The following is a 24008-nucleotide window of genomic DNA, read 5'->3' as shown; positions in this document are numbered from 1 at the left end:
CGACCCTGGACTGCAGTTTGTAAACAATAAACGGGTTTTAATCTTAATTTCTCCCTTTAACTGATTTTGGTTTTAGAGGTATTTTGTCCCAGGATTTCCTCTCCCCGGAGTTACAGCTTCCTACGGGAAAGAAAAACTCCCAGTATTTTTTTATTGTGTTATAACCTGGGATAAGTAAGTCTATAACCTCTCTTTATGCCAGCCCTAGTGCCTAGGATAGAGCTAAAACTTTGAGACTTCAATTCATTTCACTATTACCTACAGTCTAAAAAGACGATCGCTTTATAAAATTCTAGTGCTTACGGATTTGCCAGGTTTGCATACAGAGTTGGAAGTGGGATGCCAAACTCTGTATTATATGTGAAACAGTGAATTCAAGCTACTCTGTGTCTCTGAACTCACCTTGCACCTCGACGTAGATGGGGTCAGACAAAATCTCTTCATTGTTTATTTTCATCTTGCAAATATACGACCCATTGTCTGAACGCTGCACACTGGTTATGCTTCAGAGAAAACACAAAGATATTTACAGTGACTACGCTTTGAGTTCCTCCTACAGGAACAGAACATTCTTTAGCTTCTTTATCATAAGCTATGATGGTTACTCTTATGTATCAAGACGGCTAGGTCATGGTACCTAGATATTTGGTTACATATAATATTAGATGTTTCTGTGAAGGTGTTTTTTAGATGTGATTAACATTTAAGCCAGTAGGTTCTGAGTCAAGCAGATTACCCTCTGTAACATGGGTGGGCATCATCCAATCAGTTGAAGACCTGGAGTTCAACCGAGTGGATGTCAAGATCTAACAGGCTGAGAACACATGTGCCTCTGGAAGCTTGGCTCTCTGCTCTGGGCCTGGGACCCTTGTGTTGCACCAAGCTTGTGGTGTGACTTAAGGAGCCAGGGACCAAAGAGAAAGTAGGTCAAGAGGGCTGCAGGACAGAGCCCCCGGAAGACAGCCCAAGGCCGGGGGGTGGGGGTCCATCCAGCCCAGAGGTGCAGAGCACACCCGTGCAGATTCCCCAGGGAGCCCGAGAAACCATCAGACACAAATAACATTTCAGCAGCACACCTTGAGCTGCAAAAGTCAGTCTGCACAAAAAGTCCAGGAATACCTTAAGACAACTAGCAAGGAAGGCAAATTCGGGGCAAGAGTAGTAAAAGAGGACATAATCGAAACTCTGTCTGTAGTTGTTCCTGTCAGGATGGGTTTAGCAATAGTCTGGGGAGGAGAACTATGTGCCTCCATTATTCAGCCAGTCCAGATCCATCTTACCTACAGTACAGGGAAGAGTTTTTACTAATAATTCTACTTGTTGCTTTTCAGACACCAAGTTAAGTCTCCCATACTGGAGGCAGAGTTGGGGATGTGACTGGAGACAAGATGATTATCTCCATCACCCTCCACCCGACCCCTGGTGGAAACAGTAGGCACAGTCCCCGTGCAGGCTCAGCCTGGAAGGCTCTACCTCAGAACAGCAATCTTGGCGTTCCAAAGACACAGGAAGGGGAGGTGGGTATAATTCAAGAAAATGACACAGAACTGTAGATACTCATCTTTTCTAACCAGGCCCCTAGTTGGGCAGCACAGTGGGAGAAAAAAGACCCAACAAGGGGCTCCACCAGGGTAAGTCACAACTTCACATAAAGCGGACCAACCACAACTTCCAGAGAGAAAAAAGCAGGTCACTAACTAGTGAATCAGAACAGTGTACGTCACAAGAACAAATCTGGAAGCAAAAGGAAAATATACATCAATGATTTACAGATGACAACAGGAAGCTATTTTCCTTCTGAATTCTATATCTGGTGAGGGTAGGGGAAAAAAAGGCATTTTCAGACATGAGAGTCCCAGGAAGCTAGTGGGGGATGGGCTGCATGGCAAAGCGAGGAGTCAAAACCGGGCAACAGGAGCTGGAAATCTGGAGGAGGGTCCCCAGAATGAGAGCAGAGATGAATGAGCCAGACCCAGAACCGGAGGGCAGCCAGCCCAGGCGGGAGCAGAAGGGCATGCTCTCTGGGACAGCATCTCCAAGGAACAAGTCACATCTGACAACTTCACCACATGGGGAGGAGATGCACAATTTCCTTTAGAGTTTAGGGAAGAATGAGTGACTGATGCTTAGAAAGCTAAGCAAACTAACAAGCAAGAAAACTATTAAATTCAGGAAAATCAAAAAGCTATAAAGAGTAAAATGCAATTATAGTCTATTACATGATTCAGCTCAAAACAGCACTTACACAGCCACACAAAATATGAACCCTGGGTATTGATTTAACCACAGCCATGAGTAATATGCTATCTGGCAGGCATACATGCGTACACACTCACAAATGCACTCACACAGAAGACTCAGACGGACTGAATATCCCTGGAAAGATACCCAAGAAATGGGTAACCGCAGTTCCCCACTGGGAAATGGCTGGTGAGGGAGAGAGAATTTTTGAACAGTTGGAGTATTTTACCACATGTATTCACTGCTTAAAAAAGGTATAAAAATCCCATCAGAGTTTGGTCAAATACAAACATATGAATGAGAAAGGACCCCATATGACCCAGCCATAGCGTCTAGACAGGAACCACCTGGACAGAGCCGCAGGGCCAGCTGCAAAAGCCTGTCACCCCAGGGGAACCTCGTTACACCAGGGCAGCCTGTCACCCTAGGGGAACCTTGTCACACCAGAGGAACCTTGTCACACCAGGGCAGCCTTGTCACACCAGGACAGCCTGTCACACCAGGGAAAACTCAGTCACACCAGGGCAGCCTGTCATCACACCAGGGCAGCCTTGGCTGGCTGGGTTAGCCGCAGGTCGTACTGCAAGGACACATAGCGCCTGCCGGTCCCTCAGACCTATCACAGCAAGGCTAGCCTGCTCAGAAATGGCTCTGAAGCTAGTAGGCTACACTCTAAAGCCTTCTTGAAATAAATTTTTAAAAAGGACAAAATTGTAAAATTCAACTTACCAAAAGGACATAATCAGAGACAGAAGGTGATTGTTGCACAACAGTGCAAATGCACTTAATGCCAACAACCTGGACACTCAGAAAGGGAGAAATGGTGTATTTTATGCTATGTTGTTTTATCACAATAAAAAAAAGGAAAAGCGAACATTTTAGAAGAAATAAAAAACCCACTACTAAGCACCCTATTTTTACGTGCCAGAGTTCAAAGGGCACTGAGATGAGACAGCAGGTGACCAAAGGGCAGGAATCTGGCATGAACTTTGAGCTGGAAGGAAATCTGAGTATGAAGCAAGTCCAAGTGCCAGGGGTCTGTGTGTGGCTAAGGATAGTTTTTTCTAGCTGATGGTGTGACTAAAGAAATTATGTTCTCATTTTCTGGATGTTTTTCTGATTTTCATGGATGATTACACTTCTGAGTTCACCAAGAAGCAGGAGGATGAGGACCAACAAGGGCTCGGCACAGCCGCCTGTACAGCCCCGCAGACATGAGTTATCTCACATGGATGGGGGGTGGGCCTCACAGGGACAGGGTCTTGGGGACCCAAACTAGTCACTTAACATCTTTACTAAAACAGTGTACTAGGAAAGCAAAGTCCTTCCAGCATTAGCTACTGGGAACCTTGCCAGTACCCAAAGAGCAGTGGGAATCCCTGGACTACACAGAAAACAAACATTGAAACTTTCCCTTTGCCACAAACCACCCAATAATGAAATCCAGAAGGCCTGCCTGCCTACAGGAGCATCAGCTTTTTTTTGCTCTACAGCTCGTCTTCCCAACCTTCTGATGACTCATGCCTTCCTGGAATGCTTTACCTGATGAGGGAGCATCTTCACTAAGCCAGAGAGCTCTTCACAAGCCATAGCAGACTTGACAGCTAATTATATGCCACAAATTATATCCTCCTTAGGAGGCTGCAGGGAAAGGTCTTATCCCAGCAGTGTCCCGGGGCCTGCACAAATGGACGTGCTACAGTTTCGGGCTGCTATCAGGTGCAGATGACACAGGGTACATACTGGTTGCAATGCCAAGGGGGAGACCCAGCCCGGTGACTTAAGTCCCACAGAGTAGGTGTAGTTCAAGTTCTGAGTGATTCAGGCTGAGCCCCCACACCACCACCAGGACTGGGCCGGGGCAGGGAGCAGTGGAGGCGATCGCATGTCCATATTAGTCACCAAGCCCCCATCAGGAATACCCCAACCTGCTAGCAGGTGTGAGTCTCCTACACCCATCAGTGAAAGATAACTCGACTCCATCAATAATAACAATTACCCGAGTGCAATAGGAAACAAATATGAATTATTAATATGGAATGGGGTCAACTCAACTCAAGAGGGCATCTGGACTTGAAGTGCCCTGTCAGTTACTTCCTCCCTTGCAAACATCTCCAGCCTTGGCATTTTGAAAATAATGGCACATTTTCACTTTATAATTTTATTTGCATTCTTCTAAAACTGCTTCCGTTTTATAATAGCAGATGACAGTGGCACAGAGCAGCCACTAAAATACTTTGAAGACTTTTAGTAGCATAGGGAAATGTTCACAATGTAACATTAGGTGATGAAACAAGATGTACAATCATCTATGTACTAAAATGCTAATTTTATCTCAAGAATATGAAATTTATATATGCTTGGAAAAGTTTTCTTGGGGTTATGGACCATAGTTTCCTTCCCTGTAATGGCTTGGTATTTTCCAGGTAGTTAACAAAATACATATATTACTATTAGAATCATTTAAAAATACACACACACAGGAGCTAAAATCAAATCATTTAAAAACTATTCAGGGACACTCACGCTTAATGCCAAATCTCCTTTAACTCCTCCAGAAACATAGGATTTGTACTTAAATGTGTGTGAGCTCCTCCTATCGTTTCCACCCCAACCCCAGTGTCAATAAACTGAGGTTTGACTGAAAGATGTGTTAGCTTCTGAGCTGAAGTGTCCGGGTCCTCTCACCTAATCAATCTTTCCAGGCCATATCTAAAACTGAGGGAAACCACTGCCTTAACATACCAACATGACCTTAGCCCTTCTGCACTTGGCAGTCCACCTCCCTTCCTGTCCCTTCTGTCCACAGTCACAAGCAGGAGAACATGGACTGGGGCTGTTCTTGTCTCAATGTCCATGCATTTGTTCAGTTAACTTGTTCATCCGACCAACAGCAGAAGCCTGCTAACCTTCACAAGTAAGTCTGGTGGTTTTCAGAATCAATGGGCATCTGCCTGTGTTGCAGTTTGGAAAAAAATCTCTACTTCCTGTGTCTAAAATGATGTTGCAAGTGAATGTTAAAGCCTTCCTCAGGGAAAATTACTTTACCACATTCTTTTCCTTCTTTGGAAGGAAGAGAGCAATGTGATGGCAGGGGGCCACAGGGTCAGGGGGTCAGAGGCCAGGGAAGGCGTGACAGAGAGCAGAGCTCTGCTGCATTAAACATGCACACCTGAACAACACCCTCAACTGGGACAGGCCCTGTTTTAGGATCAAAGACCAGCTGCTTGACTGACCATTGTTTTAGAATGATGAGTCTGGCAGTGTAAGGGTGGGGTGGGCAAGCAGCAAGGGTCTGCATGATATAGAAGAGAAAATGTGCAACCAGTGTCAAGCTCAGAAAGTTAAACAGGGCCCCACAACCCATTCCTCCTCTAGAGACTCACAATCATTTCGTGTTTAAAGGACGCTGCTGATACAAACTGTAGGGACTCAATCTGGAGACCTCATGACTTTCAAACTTCAAGTACATTCTGCCTTTATTATAGTAACACCTTACAGAAAAATGGTTGCGTGACCCAACTCAAAATACCTTGTGGTTCTCTGTACAGGTCCTCTGACCCCTGCCTATGGACAGATATCTCTACTTTGCACATCCTCTTTACGAAATCTGGTCTATACAGGTATTGATAATGGCAGTGCCAACAAAATTGCAGGCTAATGAATTCCTGATAATATTGCATACACTGAGCACCTAACAACTAGTTTTTAACTCTTCAGCATTCCTGGGAGCAGAGTGGATTTCCTCAGGCCCACGAGACATGAGCGAAGGACACCACAGGTGTATGAACCCGGCTCCATTTACCATAGACAGCTCATGCTCCAGTGAACTCCCCTCACCTCAGGGTCCTCATCTTTTAGACAGCAAACCTAGGGTCTCCAATATCCTTCCTTCTTGCCAGGAAATTATGCAAATGTTTATAATCTTGATTATGTCACTATAATTGACTTCACTGATTCACTCTACAGCCACTGGACATTTCTTTCATAAAGTTGAAGAATATTTAACAGTGGACATGGTACTATCCCCAAATGCTACTCAGTTCAGCTGGGGGTCCATTATTTTCAAGAACTCTGATCACTAAATTTACTTGAAGGTTTAGTTTAGAGGTCAAATAGGGTATTTTTTCCTTTGGAATGAGTTTGAGAATTAAGCTGAATATATGTGGAAAAATATAAACTTTTTTCCTAGTAACACATTGTCTAAGTTTAAAAACTCTCCAATTTGAGACCTCTGGACATGTCACAGCCCCCTAGAGCTCACTGGGAGCTGCTAGTCATGTGGTCCAAACCTATTTCTTTGGCGAGAAGGCCAAGGAAGCTGGAGCAGCTCACCCACGGTCTCCTTTCTGTTTCTTTAAGCCTTTAAAGTGCTCCTTATTCATTATTAATGGTGATTTTACTTCTCCTACCGGAAGCCATGTCTGTACAATGGTAAAATATCTTTGTTTTGTAGTCGATGCAGGAAAAGATAGTCAAATCTCCTGAGTGGGCTCAGCCACTGACTGAGAATGTCAGCTGGAGGGACCCAGCCAGAGCTAACCCACCAGTGGAAAATGTGGAAGCTGTGTTCTTTACGCTGACCGCGCCAAAGCTTGGGGAAAAAAAAGCCCCCCAAAGGGTACGTCTTATGAAAGTGTTGACAGGCTAAACTCTACTTGGAATTGTTATGCCTGTGGTAACTCCGAGGTGGTTTTCTGAAAAGGAAACAAAATGATTCACCAGAAGACCCAAGAGTCTGGGACTGCTCCCAGGGATCTGCTCAGAGAAAGTGAAAACTTACCAGATCAAAGAGGGCTCCTCTCCAGAGGGAATGAATCCCAGAGGAAAGGCGCTTACTTCAGCTCAGTGTGGCTGACCTCATTTCCAGCTTTTAATGACCACAAAGCCACCTCAATCTAAAACTGTACATGCAAGGAGGTCCCGACGCAAAAACCAACAAAGCCCTCCCAGCTAAAGGGTAGAGAATAAACACGGGGTGGGGAGAGGAGAGGCAGTTGGCTCACTGTCCACAGAATTCTGAAACATGATGTCCCAGTGCTTGGGACAACAGATTATTCCAGATAAACATCCTGGCTTGGCTTATCCTGGTCACTCCCCTCACTCACTCGGCTTGCCCCTGCCAAAACAAAGTGAAATGTTGAGATGGTGACCCACGGGCTGAAGATTTGTCCCATTTCCCCAGACTTCATACTCTCCACTTTTTTCCTGCCCCAAAATACAAGATGGCAAAATCAGTACCACAATCTGCAGCAGCTGGAGGTGCTGGGGAAGGGTAAAGGGGAGCCAGAATAAGGCAGATGAAAGGGATGGGAGGGCGCTATTGTTTTAAAAGTTCCACGCCCACCAGGTGATTGAGACGTTTCCTCCTGTGTAAGAAACCCTTTCTCCCTCTCCCTGGGAGAGCCGAGTTCAGCAGGATGTGGCATGATTTGTAGGTTAGGCGGGAGGTGGTCCCCTGGAACCCAGAGCATCGGACAACAGACAGTTCCAGTGGGACCAAGTTCAATTTAAAAGAGATCAGCAAACACAGATTGCCACCTATTCATCCATCCTCTAAGTGGAGTGTGGCTCCCAACACAGAAAACAAAAGACTGTTTTTTATTGATGAGGCCCTGGCTTTCAAATCAGCAAAAGCATGACAACATTAAAACAGAAAGGAAGATGGAAGACATACCTGAAGGAAGCGATTATTAATGTAACTTCATCATCAGGATAATACTGCGTGATTGCATGATGTGCCCCAAGCAACTCCTTCCCATCTTTCCACCAAGAAATAGCGACAGCGTCCTGGTACACAGTGGGGATGCTGATCGAGCAGTTAAACTTGACATCTTTATGTTCTGAAAGTACTATGTGGCCAACTGTATGATTAAATGCAAGAGGCAGTGGGAGCTTTGACTTGGCAGAGGTCACTCTGGGAAGGGCTGCGTGTCCTGTGTGGTGTCTTCCAGGCTGGGCTGGCGGATACCCCAAGGCAGGCTGGTTCATGGGGGGGTGCAGAAAGGAAAATGGCATGTCGGCAGCTTGCAGGCTTCCTGGGGGAGGCAGGTTGCGCTTACTGTGTTCCCTCACCTCAGCGATAGCTGCAAAACAGAACATCAATTTTTAGCCTTTTAAATAATGGAGTTTTCCAAGTAGGTCCCCAATTTATGGGGCCATCAGATGAGAAATGGGGCATCCTCAGTGTCCTCAGAAAACACGAGCAGAATTTAACACACGCCCTTATGTACATTCTCATCCACAAGTTCATTCATTTCTTCACTTACCTCCTTTAAAAGAATGTTTTAAAAATATAATTCCCCCCAATCAAACATTTTTTTTTGATTGTGATAAAATTGACATACAGCACTGTGATGAGTTTCAGGTGTACAACATAATGATTTGTGTATATTGTGAAATGATGACCACAGTAAGTCTAGCTAACATCCATCACCACACAGTCAGGATTGCTTTTTTCTTGTGGTGAAACTAAAATCTACCCTCCAAGTAACTTTCAAAATATACATCATATCCCCAGGACTTTATAACTGCAAGTTTAGACCTTTTGACCCCCTCCACCCAAGCTGTGACTCATTACAAGCCCTTCCTATATAACAGCATGGCAGAAGGCTGATGGCCCTTGAGATCATCTTTCTCAGTCTCCTCAGTCACGTGTTATGCTATAGACGTGGATGATAATCTTGCAAAGGCTGTTACTGGTCTTAAAGAGACAAGTTTGCAATCCTTGTGCCTCAACCTTCAGGGTACCCCCTGCCGGCTGGGATGAACCTGAAAATGTTCTGATTTCACCCACAAGTATTTCTAGAAATACTGACCCACAATGGTAGCATTTTTAGCTTTTATAGGCATTTTTGGAGCATATATTCTATGCTGCTTGCTATTTATTCTCAGCTGCAAGCAGATGAGACAGGCAGGTGGGAGAGATGCAGGCCTGGCGTTTTGCAGGTTAGTGTCCAGAAATACACAGAGCACCCCACCTGGCTGCAGGGCTGGTTCACCTACCACACTCAGGATGCCACACCCTCCTGAGCTCCTGACCACGTGTGGATGGGATGTAGGCTGGTCTCTGCATAGGGCTTTGCCTGATTTAGCAAATAAGAACATAGGACACCCAGTTAAAACTTGAATTTCAGCAAACAAATCATTTTTAGCCTAAGTATTCAGCTAACTACTTATTTGGCTAATGGAGCTAAAGCAGGAGATTTGGGTGCGGCATGGGGGATCTGAGAACTTATTCCTCTAGCTGCCTGCCAGCCAAGTCACTCTGGACTGCACATCTTACTCCATGGTAGTCACAGCTCCTGTCAGGGAGTCTCTGTATCTCTCTCTCTGATGCCAGGTAGATGCTCGTGGTTGCTGCATTTGGAAATTGCCTCCAGGGTGAATGCCAGGTTAGAGGACAAGCAATTTCACTTTGAGAAACCAGAGTAAACTCATGGCTTGTCCTTAGCCTGAGGCCTCAGTGACTGTAGAGTGCAGGGACCCTCTGCATGCTTTGGTGAGGGGTATGGGGCATCTGTGGGCAAGCTGCGGGCTGGCCCTCAGCCCAGTCCTCCAGGTAGAGGGGTGTGCTGTGATGGATGCACCCATTTATTCCAGGGAGCAGAGGTCAGAGTGACTCTACAGAGGGGCCCATGCCTCTCCTGTCATCCCCACACCAGGCAAACCTAATGCATCAGGCTGGCCTGTGCCTTAGTAGAGGGTGGTGAAGCCCAGTGTCTGGGTCCCAGCCTGCTCCCCTAACATCCTCTGATTCAGGGGTACATTCTGCAGTTATGATGGTTCTGGCTGTTTATCTCAGGCCAGCAGACCCTCTTCAAGGACACTCTTCCTCTAGGCTTTAAAGCACTTAAATTCACTTTTGCCTCTTAGATCAGCAAACTTACCCGTAGTCTTTCCTATTCCCTGAGCTCCATGGGACTGGCGAGACAGGGGTTTTGTTCAGATAAGTTTGTTTTTCTTTAAGTATAAGGAAAAAAAGTGGAGTAGGAGAAGCAAATAATTCTTTGGCTTAATCTGCTTAAAAACATTTAAAACGTCTAATTAGAAAAGTAACCCAAGTTTGTTGTGAAAAATTCAAATATTTGCATAGAAAGTATAAAGTGGAAAGCTGTTCTATAATCCCAACCCTGCAAGATAACCTGTGATAACCACTTGGGGTGCTACCTTTGGTTTTCTCTGAGCCAAGCTGCTAACTGGACAAACTAATGGCAAGACCCCACTCAGCTGATGTCCTTGAAGTTGGGGAGGAACCAAACCCACCCCATAATCAATATGGACGGTTTAAAAAATAACTCATCTCCGCAATTTGAATTCCCAGGGGTTGGAAGACTGGTTCCATTTCCAACACACATTTATATAGCACCTCCTGGGTCTAAAATTGGCTGTGACAGTCTAATAGGATACAGAAAGGTACCTATCCCGGGACAGGAGCCGCAGAGGGTCTCAGGAATTTAAGGGGACACGGGACATAGCTAACGGCAGGCAGGGCAAGGAGGCCGTCCCAACAGTGTCAGGGAGGCCTCTCTGGAGCTCTCCCACCCCTGGCTGGTCAGCCCTGAAGCTGAAGCACTGCGGCCCCCTCCTGTTGTGACACCTTCTGTAATCACTCATTCAGTTCTTTCTCTGCCACTGGACTGCGAACCCATGAGGCCTAGCACCCCCACTACAGCCAGTTCAAAGGAGATGCCCAAAATGGGTGTGCTGGATGAATAAGTAAGGGCATGAATTAGAGAAGAGCTGGGAAGGATGGACATGGTGTCAAGGGGCAGAGGTGGTGGGAAATTGAAGAGAAATGAGGCCCCAATAGGGTGGTACTCCTGGGCTGAGACAAAAAGGGGAGATAAACTGGATTCAGGCTCAGCCTGGAGAGCCCTGAACCCTGACTAAGGCAGCAGCAACTCTCTCAAGGTTTCTGAGCAGGGGAGGGAGAAGACCAGAGCCGGGCCTGACCAGGGCACAGACATCTGAGAGTGAGGAAGAGGTGTAGGAAGGAGGGGGCCCGGAAGTGGGAAGCCTGCCAAGAGGAGATTGCAGATCTAATTATGAGAGTGGCCAGGAAGTAGGAAGAATGCGGGAGACGGAAGAGGGGCTGACCACAAGGGCATTCTCACTATCGCCATCAAAAGGGCAGCCTGACTCAAATATTAGGAAGGCTGTAAACCTCAGACACAGGATCACTCTCAGGAGAGGTGGGTTGACAGGTTTATACTCATTGCCTGAAGAATGCAGGCCCCAAGGCTGCTTCGGGGTCCGTTTCCTCGTGGGACAATGAGGCTGGTGACAACGGCGCCAGAGGGCTGCTGGTAGGAGTAAAGGAGGTATTATTATGCCCCATAGTAAGCACTCAATAAATGTTAGCTACTATTAATTTTATTATTTTCCCCTTTGACTGTCAATCAGTAAACACCTGCCCTTGGGCCAACACCTGAATTGCAGATGTCCAGGGGTTGATATGATTGCTGAATGGCTGCACATGGTCATGTGTGGGGCCTGTGAATGATCATGGATAATGTGAGAAGAGGCAAAATCAAAACCATTCCAAAGTTCTGAACCCAAGGGTCAGGGCAATGACCAATTAGAAGTTACACTAATTTTTCAGTGGCTTTGTCTCCTTCAGTTGCACAAATGCCCCTCCTCCATTTACTCTTACAGAAGTGAAATACTTTCAAATTATTTTCAGGGGAGTGATGGTAGGAAGATGAGATCAGACCAAAAGGATCTGCTTATACAACAAACCTTATAGTCCTCATTAACATGTCCTCGCTGGCCCATCCTCATATGGTGGACCTGGTAGGTGATGGCCATTTAGAGGTAATGGTCTGTCAGTGTGAGAAATTCATGAAAAGCTCATCGACGAGAATTTGGCACTTTCTACACAGCACACAGGGAAAGTGGGCTGCCTCTGGCTGTGATCTGGGTGGAATGCACATGAAACTTTCCCTTCTTCCTAACTTCCTTCAAGGTTGTTGCCTTGTGTGGACTGGATAAGCAACTGCTATAGGAAGTTGAACCTTACAGGAATCAATGCTACTAAGCAACCTTGCACAGTGACCTCCAGCTCAGACAAGTACATGAGTAGTTGTCCAGGTGTTCCAGCTGCCACACCTGCCAGCTCCAGGGGCCTCTCCCATCCAGTCCTGGCATTGCGTGGAGCATCCCTGCCGTGTGCCCATGTGCTTCCAATGACCACTCAGCCCTTGACTGGATTCCAGTGTCAGCTTCTTAAAGACAGGGATTGTGTCTCAATCATCGACCTCCAGTGCCCAACACAGGGACAGGCCTGGGACATGATCAGCAAATGTCTGTTCATCTGACAAATAAATGGCTTTGGTGTACTGCCCATTGTTGCATGTGGGTTTGCCTTGTTTTTATGAACACATTTGCCTGTAGCTTCCTCGAAGGCTGCCAGTGGAATCCTCTAACCCCAGCATGACCCATGGATGGACCTAAGGTGCAGGGAACATGCACAGAATAAATGGGTGATGGGCAGGGTTCCAAAGGGTGAGCAGGGAAGAGAGACAGTCCAGACAGGGACACTGCTGTAGCTAGGATTGCTGGTATACCTCTGAAGCAGTGCCCCTACCCCAACCACACACAGCCACCCTGGGCCAAATTGAGGAACCATATCAGACTCAAAACTGGTTGAGTAGGGGGTGCTAATAAAGGGGCTATTTTCTGTGGGATCAACTAGCAGGGCCTGCCCTTGAATCCATGAGTGCCTGCTGAGTGTTTGCTGAGTATCCGTGGTGACAGGCAGGTTAGTGGGCCCTGCTGCTTGGTGACCAGCCAGCAGCTCTGCAGTTAGACATCCCAGGCCCACCGAGTCCGTCACTGTCCAGGATGTGACCTTAGGATTGCTCTTTAACCTCTCTGATCCCCTGCAAGGATAGGAGTAGTACCTTGGCTGAAGGAGGTACTTGGATAGACAGGGTCTGCCCGCTCACTCCACAGATACGCGCTGATGTTATCTGAACCCAGGCTTCTTGTCACCTGGAGCAGGATTTCTGAGGCCCGGTGCTGGGATTACTCAGTGAGGTCTGTTTTGGACAATACATGGGGAATGGCAACACTGGAGCACAAATGGCCACCTGTGGCCAGGATTCTCACCTGGCCCTGGTCGGCTAGCTCACTACACATGTGTGGGCAATGCATCGTTATTGACTCTATATAAAAGAGCCCTGCCCGGTGCTCTGGGTGACACGGTGGCAGGGCTGCAAGCTGTAGGAGAGCAGAATGGAGACTGGAGTGGTGGCAGCACCGAGGACAAAGGCCCAGAGGATGGCTGTGTGGGCAGAGAGGCCCAGAGGCAGAGACCAGCTTACTGCATGCAGACTCGCTCTGAGTGAACAGGATTTTAGTGACTGACCTGCCATCGTGAGAATAAAGTTGGATATAAAGCCTTTCACCCCAAGAACACTCTACTGTCATTTCTTTGCTCACACTGAATCCATAGCGAACTTGCCTGGGGCTGAAACCCATTGGCAAGACACCACCCATGAATGAGAGGAAAACATGCACTTTGGGCCTGTGATGGCAAGTCTCTGGGCTCTAAAGGATCTCTCTAGGACTGGCCTCCATAACCATTTCCTAACATGAGCTCCTTTCCATTTTCTTGAAGCCTCAGGATCACAGTCCAAGGTGGACAGAGGAAGCAGCAGCTGCTGAAATGCAGGTCCCAGGACAGTGGGTGGAGTAGCAGCCTTATATGGCCTCCCTGGCCCTGGAGTCCCTCCAAGCTGTGGGAAAAGGGCCGGGCAGGGCAGCCACCGTGCAGGATGGAGAGTGCAGGTCAGTGAGTCCTGTCTAAATCACCCCTGCTCTAGGTGTTCTGTGCCATCAGCCTGCTCTACAATCTGGGTACCTGGGAAGGGAGAGTAGAAGCACCTTGGCTGGAGTAGGGGAATAAGGGCGGGACTGAAGGGCCTGTCTTGGGATCCCCTGCTCCTGCTCCTAGTCTTTCCCAAACAACAAAAGGGACACAGAAGCATAGCCCAGCTCTCTAAAGTTCAGCCTCAAAATCAGGACATCCAGAGGAGGCTGCAAAAGTGAGGACTTATCCTTGAGCTCCTAGGGGTTCTTTGCTTCCCACCCATGGAGCACACATGGTGGGGAGGATGCACTGGGCCCAGGCGCTGAGGCTTCCTGTCCAGGGGCCTACGGCAGGCTTTGCCATCAAGCAGCCCAACTGTGGTTGAGAGGAGAAAGACCCCCACTTGGGGAGGGTTTGTGGTATACGGAAAGGCTATGGCATCCAGAATCCCGTTTGTGCCGGCACCTCATGGGCCCCTGTCTTGCCTGGTGAGCTCACTACAGATTCAGTGAGATGGAGAAATGACAACGGAACATTCTTGGGGCAAAGGGGTTTATACCTGGCTTCATGCTCCTGGCAGTAGGTTGAGCACTAGAATCACGTTTGCATTCAACAGTCTGAAGGGCCCTAACCCACCTCATCTCTGCCTCCATGCCTCTCTACCCCTGCAGCCATCTCAGTATCTGTCCTTGGCGCTGCCACCACTCCAGCCTCTGGTCTCCTGCAGCCATGCAGCCCAGAGCACTGGGCAGAGCTCTTTAGAGTTAACAATAACGTACTGCCCACCCATGTACAGTAAGCAAGCCAACCAGGGTCAGATGAGAATCCATAGGAACTTTCATTTTCTCTACAGTGCCCTCAACCCCCCAGGAGAAAGCACTTCATATCTGGAAGATGCCATTTGAATGGTGTCCCTGGGTGGTTTCCCTGTCACCTAGTTTAAGGACACCTACTCCCAGGCCCACAGCTGGCTGAGGCCAAACCCAGAAAAAAACAGAAACTTTCTATTCAGCACTGCTTACTTACGCAAACTGATGAAGAGTACCAACCATTCTTAATGAGAGAAAAGTTTTAAAAACCTTCAACCTGAAATCACCAAATTGCAGATGGTAAGCATTAACTTCGCTGGAGTGAACGCACTCCTCATGTGGAAGAAATTAAATGGAAAAGAACCATTCCTGGGAAGAAAGCGATTCCTGGGCTGCCTGGGTAGAAGCCGGGGAAGCTGCCCGGTAGAGAACGGGCCCTCTGTGTGGTAAGGAAGGGGTATAATGGTTCAGCTGCTTGTTCCTTGAGGCGTCACGGTTACAGCGTGACAGCAGGAAATCTGGGGTGCCAAGGTCAGGCATAAAGCATGGTGTGGTGGGTCAGTCTTCCACATAAGCCCAGTGGGTATAGGACTGCCAGATAAAAATCCAGATGCCCCAGTCACACTTGGATTTCAGATAAACAACTGATACGTGAGATGCACTCAGTCAAACAAGTATAACAGTATCACTTAACTGAAACCAGCTGGGGTCAGAGTTCATCTGCATCCTGGGGTGTAAAGCAGTGTGAAGACTGGGTCTAGGGCAGCAAACAGGGACCCCAAGCAAACTATCCAGCCCCTCTGAGCCCTCACATACAGGGCAAGAAGCAAAACGATGATAATCAGGGCACCCTCCCACTTCCCTTGGCCCCGTACATTCTTTTTGGCTCAAAAAAAAAAGAACAGGACCCCACTTGTCCCACCTGTGCCTCTTCCCTGGCCTTGGGCACACACACCAGCATGGGAGCCCTGAGGGCTTCAAGGGCTCCAGGCAGCTCCTCCTGACCCCTTCAGCCTGCACCTCACTTTATGATTCTTTCCTGTTGAGGATGCCTCTCCTGGGGTCTGTAGCTGATGCTGCATGGTTTCCAGCTCCCCCTTCTGGTCTCCTGACTTCGATTTTGGTGAGGTTTCCCTTTATTAAATCTTCACACAGACAACACCTTCGTCTCTCAGAGATAATAGCAGAATACTGCACATAAAAGACTTTGGGCGCAGTGCCTCATGAGCCCAGACATGCAAGAAATGGCTGTTACGATTTTCATAACATGAAACATCTGATCTGTGTTGTTTCAAAGGTGCAACTACTCATGGCTGGACAATCAGTGCCAAACATATGGAACTGGTTATGCTGAGTTCATTCTTGCAGTGAAATATGAATATATGTTTACTTAACCAAGGGTTTCCCTTCTCATTCCCCTTTGGCAGCACATCACATGTCACAGAAAGAGGAGGGGACACTTTCTGGCCAGAGCTGTGAGCAGTCCCTCCCCACGCAGTGTCTGGGGCTGGTTTGCCCCAGAGGCCAGATGTGGCCTTCACAAGACCCAGGAGAGACTCTCAGTCTCCAAGTTTAACTCCACAATCATGCCACCCCCAACATATAACCTCCAGCCCATTAGTGCCTGAATTCCTATTAATAAAAGACATGCTTTTAAAGAAAAAATTATTTCCTTTTAAAATGTACTATCTCTGGAAGACCAACCTTTGCAAAGCAGTCTGTCAGAGTCTTTCCTAAGTGACAAAGGGCAAAGAATTCCCCCCAAAAACATATGTACTTTTCCCTATTCCTTCCACTAAGTACACCTAAACACACTGAACATTACATATATAAAACAAACTTAAAAAAAAAACCCAAAGCACCCAAACCCTGAAAGGTGGAGAGAAGGCAGACAGACCAGGGACATCAGGCCCAAGAACACCACAGTGATGGATTCCCCGAGTTTTCCTTTTGCCCCACTTTGGTCTCAGTTTGGAAATGCTAACAAAGACAAACAACAATAACAACAACAACAGCCTCTTCTCCCCAGAGGATCAGGAAAGGGGTAGCACAGCAAGACAGAAAACTTCTAGACAATTAACTGCTCTCTACCAGAAAACACTACGGCCCCATCCCTACCCATGCCAGCAAAAGTCAGGAGGGGTGCCTATTCTTCCACCATTACCAGTCTGCAAAGAGGAGCACAACTCTTCCACTGGATGGTATCAGAGAAGGCCAAGTTCACCCCCACTGGCTGCTGTTAGCAAAGACCACAGGGAGACCTGGACTTCCACTCCCACCTGGCGTTAAGAGGCACCCCTCCTCGTCCCCACCAGGGTGGTATCAGAGGAGGCCTGGCAGAAAGTGGGGGCTTTCACGACTGCCCAGCAAGGCCATCCCTCCCACTCCCCTACTGCCAGTGGAGATCAGGTGGGGAACAGTTGGAAAGTGGTAAGGCACTCCTACCCTTCCCAGCCAGGGAGGTATCAGTGTAGGCCCAGTGGACAGACAGAAATGAGTTGCCAATTTGGAATTCTCAGGAATGAAGGGAAATAAAAATATTCCCAGATGAATGAAAACTAAGAGAATGTGTCATCAGCAGACCTACCCTAAAAAGAATAGCTAAAGGAAATTCTCTAAACAGAAAGGAAACAATAAAAGGAGGAAACCTGAATCATCAGGAAGGAGGAAAAACCATGGAAAGTAAAAATATCAAGTCACTACAATAGGCTTTCCCACTCTTCTTGAGTTTCCTAAATTTTGTCTGATGGTTGAAGAAAAATTGTAACACTGTCTGATATGGTTCTATCTATGAAGAGGAAATATTTAAGATAATTATGTTTTAAATTGGGGATGTAAAAGGACTTAAAAAGGAGGTAGAGATTCTATAATTCACCTGAACTGGTAAAAAAGCACACCTAATATATCAATAATTATATTAAATGTAAACGATCTAAATAGTAAAAGATAGAGATTGGCAGAGTAGATTAAAAATCATGACCCAACTATCTGCAGTTTAAAAGAAATTCACTCCAATATAATAGTATAGGAAAGTTGAACACAAAAGATGAAAAAAGATGTATCGTGCAACCATTAATAAAAAAAACCAGGATGTCTATATTAATATCAGATAAAGTAGACTTCAAAGCAAAGCAAATTAGCAGAGACAGAAAAGCACATTATATAACAGATATGAGTCAATCTACTAAGACATAGCAGTCTTAAATGAATATGCACCAAAGCAAAGAGTTGCAAAATATGTAAAGGAAAAGCTGATATAACTGAAAGGATAAATAAACAAATCCACAATTACAGTTGGAGACTTCAACATCTCTCTTTCAACAAATGATTAAAGAACTAGGCAGAAAAAAATAGTGATACAAAAGAACTTGACCATGTTGCCAATGAAAAGAATCTAGTCTACATTTATAGAATGTTCCACCCAACAGCAGAATAGGCATTCTTTCCAAATGACGGTGGCATATAGACCAAAATAAACCATATCCTGGGTCATAAAGCAAATCTCAACAAATTTAAAAGAATTTAAATCATACAGTTTGTGTTTCTGGCCACAATGGAAATAATTAGAAATTAGTAACAGAAAGTTAAGTGGGAATTCTCCAAATACTTCCAATTCTCCAAATACTTCTAAATACTAACCTTCTAAATAATCTATGCATCAAAGGGGGAGTCTCAAGGGAAATAAAAAAATATATTGAACTGAATGAAAATAAAGACAACACATCAAAATTTGTGGGATACAACTAACACAGTGCTGAGGAGAAAACATATTCAATAACCTAAGCTCAGAACATAGAAAAAAGAGCAAAACAAACAAAAGGGAGTAAATAACAAATTTAACAAAAGAAATTGAAAAAGAAAGTGAGAAAATAAATAAAAAAAGAGCAGGTTGTTTGAAAAGAATAATAAAACTGACTGCCAAAGAAAAAAAGTGAAGACACAAATTACCAGTATCAGGAATGAAACAGAAATATCACTACAGAGTCTGCAGACATCAAAAGGATAATAAATACTATGAACAACTTAACACACAATTTGACAACATAGAGGAAACAGACTAATTCCTCAAAACACAACCACCATAATTCACCCAATTTGGAATAGATAACTTTAATAAACCTATAACTATTAAGGAAATTGAATTCATTATTTAGGGAACTCCAAAAACAAATTTCCAAGCCCAACTAGTTTCACTACCAACCAGAATTATACCAAATGCTTAACATCTATTCCACATAATCTCTTCCAGAAACTAGAGGAGGCGAGGGTATTTCCCAATATATTTTATGAAGCTCAGTATTGCCCGATACTAAACTAGACAAACAGTACAGAACAAAGAAAACTACAAATCAACCTTCTTCATGGATATAGATGCAAAAAACTTTCAATAAAATATTGGCAAATGCAATTAATTACATACCAAGACCAAGTGGAATTTATTCCATAGATAGAAAGATAGTTCAATTATGAAAACCAATCAGTGTCATCCCCTATATTAACAGGCTAAATAGGAAAAATCACATAATCATAACAATCATTTAACAAAAATTCAATACCCATTCATAATTTTTGAAAAACTCTAAGGAAAATAGGAAAAGAAGGGCATTTCCTCAACTTCATAAAGAGCATCTACAAAAAGCAACAGCTATCATCATACTTTATGGTGAAAAACTGAATTCCTTTCCCCTTACATTGGGAACAAGGCAAGGTTGTCTGCTTCCCCTATTCTTCATCAACACAGTGCTGAAAGTTCTAGCCAATGCAATAAAGCAAGGCAGAAAAAAGCATCAGCAAGAAAAGATCAGAAAGGAAGAAATAAAACCATCACAATTTGCAGATATGATTCTACATAGAAAATCCTACAGAATCTACAAAAGAACTCTGAACCAGTAAGTGATTTCATCAAGGTCACAGGATATAATATAAACATATGAAAATTATTTTTCTTCTATATACTAAACAATGAACAATTAGACATGAAAATTAAAACACAATACCAATTGCAATCACTCATGAATAATGAAATATCTAGGTATAAATCTAACAAAGCACATACAGAACTCACATCCTGGAAACTATGAAGTACTGATAGGACAAATGAAAAGATCTAAATAAGTGCAGAGACACACTGTATACATAAACTAGAAAAAAATACAGTAAAGATATCACTTCTCCTCAAAGTGCTATCTGGATTGCAGCATAATAAAACTACATATATTTGGTCTTCTGTCCCCAGTTCCTCTGGCACAGAGCTCCTGAAACCCTTGGAATTTCCTGAGTGATAGGAATGTCTTTTGTTAGTCATAGTAAGTCCCTCTGGAACACATCTGAGTCTATGCTCCTGAGGTGACTGAGGTGGGACACCTAGATTCCTTCAGGATGGGGGCTGGTCACCAGAAGAACCAATCATGGGATTAGAGAGAACATTCTGGTCCACTCCCCAACCTCAGGGGAGGAGAGGCTGGCAGTTGAGTTTAATCACTAATGGCCAATGATTTAAGTAGTCATGCCAGTGTAAAGAAACCACATATAAAAACCCTAAACAATAGGCTTTTGGGGAACCTTCTGAGCTGGTGCATGCACTGATGTGCTGACAGGGTAGTACACCCCAAAGGGGCCCAGGAGCTCTGAGTCCCTCCCCTACATCTTGCCTCATATATCTCTTCCATTTGGCTGTTCCTGAGATGTACCATTTATAATAAAGCTATAACCTCAGTAGAGTGCTTTCTTGAGTTCTATGAGTCATTCTAGTGAATAATCAAGCATGATGGGGAGAGCAGGGCATGGGAACCCCTTAATTTGTAGTCAGCTGAGCAGAAGTGTGGGTCGCCCAGACACTCCACTTGGGCTGTGTCTGGAGTGAGGGGCAGTCTTGTGGGACTAAGTCCTTAACTTGTGAGGCCTTGAACTGTGTCAGAATTGAAGTGAATTGCAGGACACTGAGTCGATGTCAGAGATTTGGAGAATTGGTTGTTGAAATGCCGTGTTTAGTAAAAGGAAAAAACCACATGCAGGTTTAACACTCTTCTTAACAGAATCCCAGCAAGGGTTTTTTTGTATATATAGACAATATAATTCTAAAATTTGTGTGGAAAGGCAAAGGAACCAGAGTAGCTAAAACAACTCTTAAAAAAAATAATAACTCGGAGGAATCAGTCTATCCAATTCCTCAACTTATTACATAGTTGAAATAGTCCAGCTGTACAGTTCTGGCAGTGGGATAGACACACAGACCAACAGAACAGAAGAGAGAAACCAAAACAGACCTACACAAATATACCCAACTGCTTTTTGACAAAAGGTCAAAAGCAATTCAATGGAGAAAAGATAGCTTTTTCAACAAATAGTGCTGGAGCAAGTGGATATCCATAGGCAAAAAAAAAAAAAAAAAAGAACTTTGGTCTAAGTCTTACATCTCATTCAAACATTAACCCAAAGGGGTCAGAGATTTAAATGTAAAACATAAAACTCTAAAGCTTTTTGAAAAAAAGAGGAGAAAATCCTTGGGATCAAGAGCTAGGCAAAGAGTTCTCAGAGTTGACACCCAAAGCATGATTTGCAAAAGGAAAATTTGATACATACACTGGATTTCATCAACATTACAAAGGTATGCTCTGCAAAAGACCCTGTTAAGAGGATGAAAAAACAACTACAGACTGGGAGAAATTATCTGCAAACCACATATGTGACAAAGGACTAGTATCTAGAATACTAAAGAACTCTTTAAAACTTAACAATAAGCAGCAAGCAACCCAACTAGAAAATGGGCAAAGGAATGAAGAAATGTTTCACCAGAGGAAATATGGAAGCACAATTGCTCAAGACAAAGTGTTCCACATTATAAGACACTAGGGAAATGCAAACGAAGCCCACGATGTGCTAACACTTCATACCTAGCAGGATGGCTAAAATTAAAATCTGTGAAAGGCTGGCAAGGTTGTGCAAGAGGGAGGCAAAGAGCCAGTGTCAGAGTGTTGCACTGTGAGAAGGCCGGCCCACACATGCTGGCTTTGAAGATGGATGTAGGAACCATGAGCCTCTAAACGCTAGGAAAGGGAGGAAACAGATTCTCTCTACAGCCTCCTGAAGGGATGAGGCCCTGCTGACACCTTGATTTTAACCCAGTGAGACCCATGTCAGACTTCTGACCTACAGAACTGTGGTAATATATTTTGTTGCTGCAAGCAACAAAGTTTGTGGTAATCTGTCATGGTGGCAAATAGAAAACCAATAGAGCATGCTTCCATTTATACAGCATTTCTGAAATGAAAAAATTACAGAAATAGAAGACAGATGAGTGATTGCCAAGGCTAAAGGAGGTGCTAAGGTGGGAGGGATGGGGGTAGGCTACAAAAGGTGCCCTGAGGGATCCAGTGGTGAAGGAAGGGTTCTGTATCCAAGTCAGTATCTTGCTTGTGATGCTGTACTGCAGTTTTGAAAGATGTTACCTTCTGAAGTAAATTAGGTAAAGTGTACATGGGGATTCTCCATATTATTTCTTATTAGAAATAGCATGAGAATCTGAAATCTCAAAATTAAAAGTTTAACTTGAAAAATCCGACTACATTCAGTATCTTCTATTGGTAAGAGGTCAAGGACACAGCACCAGTATTACCTCTACAGGCACACTCCTCCAGCCCTTTCACCTACACCATGTTCTCTGATCCTGGGAATGGACTATCACTGTACCCAGTTTGTGGGGGAGGAGTCTGAGGCTCACAGGTGCTGAGGGTCTTGCCCAGGTCTGCAAGGGTAGGAAGGAGTGAAGATGCTTCTTGCAGCACCACACACCCTCACCTTGCCAGCCACAGTCAGGCCCCAGCTTCCAAGCCCCTGCTTATGTTTGGTTCTGAGAGCTGCACAGAACCAGGATGCAAGAGGCAAGGGCGAGGATGGTGATGGGAAGTCTGGGAGGGCTGGTGGGTGATGCCTAGATGCCTCTGCCTGTGTCACAACCTAGCTACAAGCAGTCCCGAGGAGTATTACCAGACCTGCCTAAAGGATTCTTGGGAAGAAATACCTCAGACCAGATCTTCCACGACAATAACCTGCCTGTAAGATGCAGAAAAGAGCTTTTTCTCCACTTCGAGTAACAACTTGGCAACGTATATAATTAAGCTGAAATTGCACATAACCTAGAACTCAGCACTTCTGCCTTTAAAGATGCACACATGTCATGAGAAACACACGATAGCTCGTGGCTATCTTAACTGGTGTAGTAGTTTTAACACATGTATTTGTCAGAATTCATCAAACTCAACAATTAAAATGTGTCCACTTTATTATAGCAAATTAAACCTCTATAAAGAAAAGATTAAAAGAAGAATGTTCATGGCAACACTGGTTGTAAAAGAAAAGTTTTTTTAAACCGAAACATCTATTACAAGGAAACTGGATAAACTATGGTATTGTCACATATTTGTCTACAGAGATAAGTAAATTAGGGAGACACTTTTAACCCACATGAGTCTAGCAGACAACACAGAGTGAAAAACCAAGCTGGAGAATAAACCACACTAGTTCTATTAAACTGTGTAACACGAACAGGGTGGCGGTTCCTAGTGTCCTGCTCAGTGCTCGCTCCCCTCTCCCCCTTTCCCTACAAATGGGGCCTGACCTCATTCAGGGTGGCAACTTGCCTGCCCAACACACTTGGTTTGCCACTCTTCCTAGCAGATTAGAAATGGCCAGGGCATGCAAGCAGACGTCCACAGCATGGGGCTTCACATAAAGCGTTCATCTTCTTGTGTCCTAAAGAAAACAGACTCAGTTGGTATGAAACTGTTTGTTTTTGTCCTTTTTGCTTCTTTCTGCTTGGAATGCAAACGAAATGTCCAGACATGCAGCAGCCAGAATGAGATGATGAGTTCCAAAGGCAGACACTGAAGATGACAGAGCAAAGAGCCAGGGGACGTCAGGTTCCTGACCAAGTCACGGAACCTCTGTTCTAACCCCAGGCTGGCTGCCCTCAGACTGTTAGTTATAGCAGAGAAATACCTCCCTTTTGGTTGAAGCACTGCAGCGAGGTTTTCTGTTACATGAAGCCAAATGTAAACCTTAACTGACATGGTGTAAAACTATACTACAGAATGTTACCAATACAAGGATAGTCAAAGGATAAAGAGATGCATGGGAACCAAAAC

At 45.0% G+C, this 24008-nt stretch overlaps 1 protein-coding gene across 3 annotated transcripts in view; it reads right to left on the bottom strand.

Moving 5' to 3' along the window:
• Positions 1–24008, bottom strand: part of MERTK (MER proto-oncogene, tyrosine kinase) — a 107992-nt gene that overhangs the window by 76306 nt on the left and 7678 nt on the right. For 2 of the 3 annotated variants that reach the window (XM_036905062.2, XM_057497002.1), the window contains exons 2-3: positions 7919–8327; positions 403–503 (exon numbers count right to left, since the gene is read on the bottom strand). In XM_036905062.2, coding sequence (XP_036760957.2) covers positions 403–503; positions 7919–8327 — 510 coding nt within the window. Of the gene's footprint in view, positions 1–402; positions 504–7918; positions 8328–9221; positions 9327–24008 lie in introns of all 3 variants that reach the window. The other variant, XM_036905061.2, reaches the window with a different exon arrangement.

The sequence above is a fragment of the Manis pentadactyla genome, chromosome 2 (genome assembly GCF_030020395.1).
Source record: "Manis pentadactyla isolate mManPen7 chromosome 2, mManPen7.hap1, whole genome shotgun sequence".
Taxonomy (NCBI): Eukaryota; Metazoa; Chordata; class Mammalia; order Pholidota; family Manidae; genus Manis; species Manis pentadactyla.
Note: the sequence above shows the minus strand (reverse complement) of the source record. Positions and strands in the feature narration are given on the sequence as shown.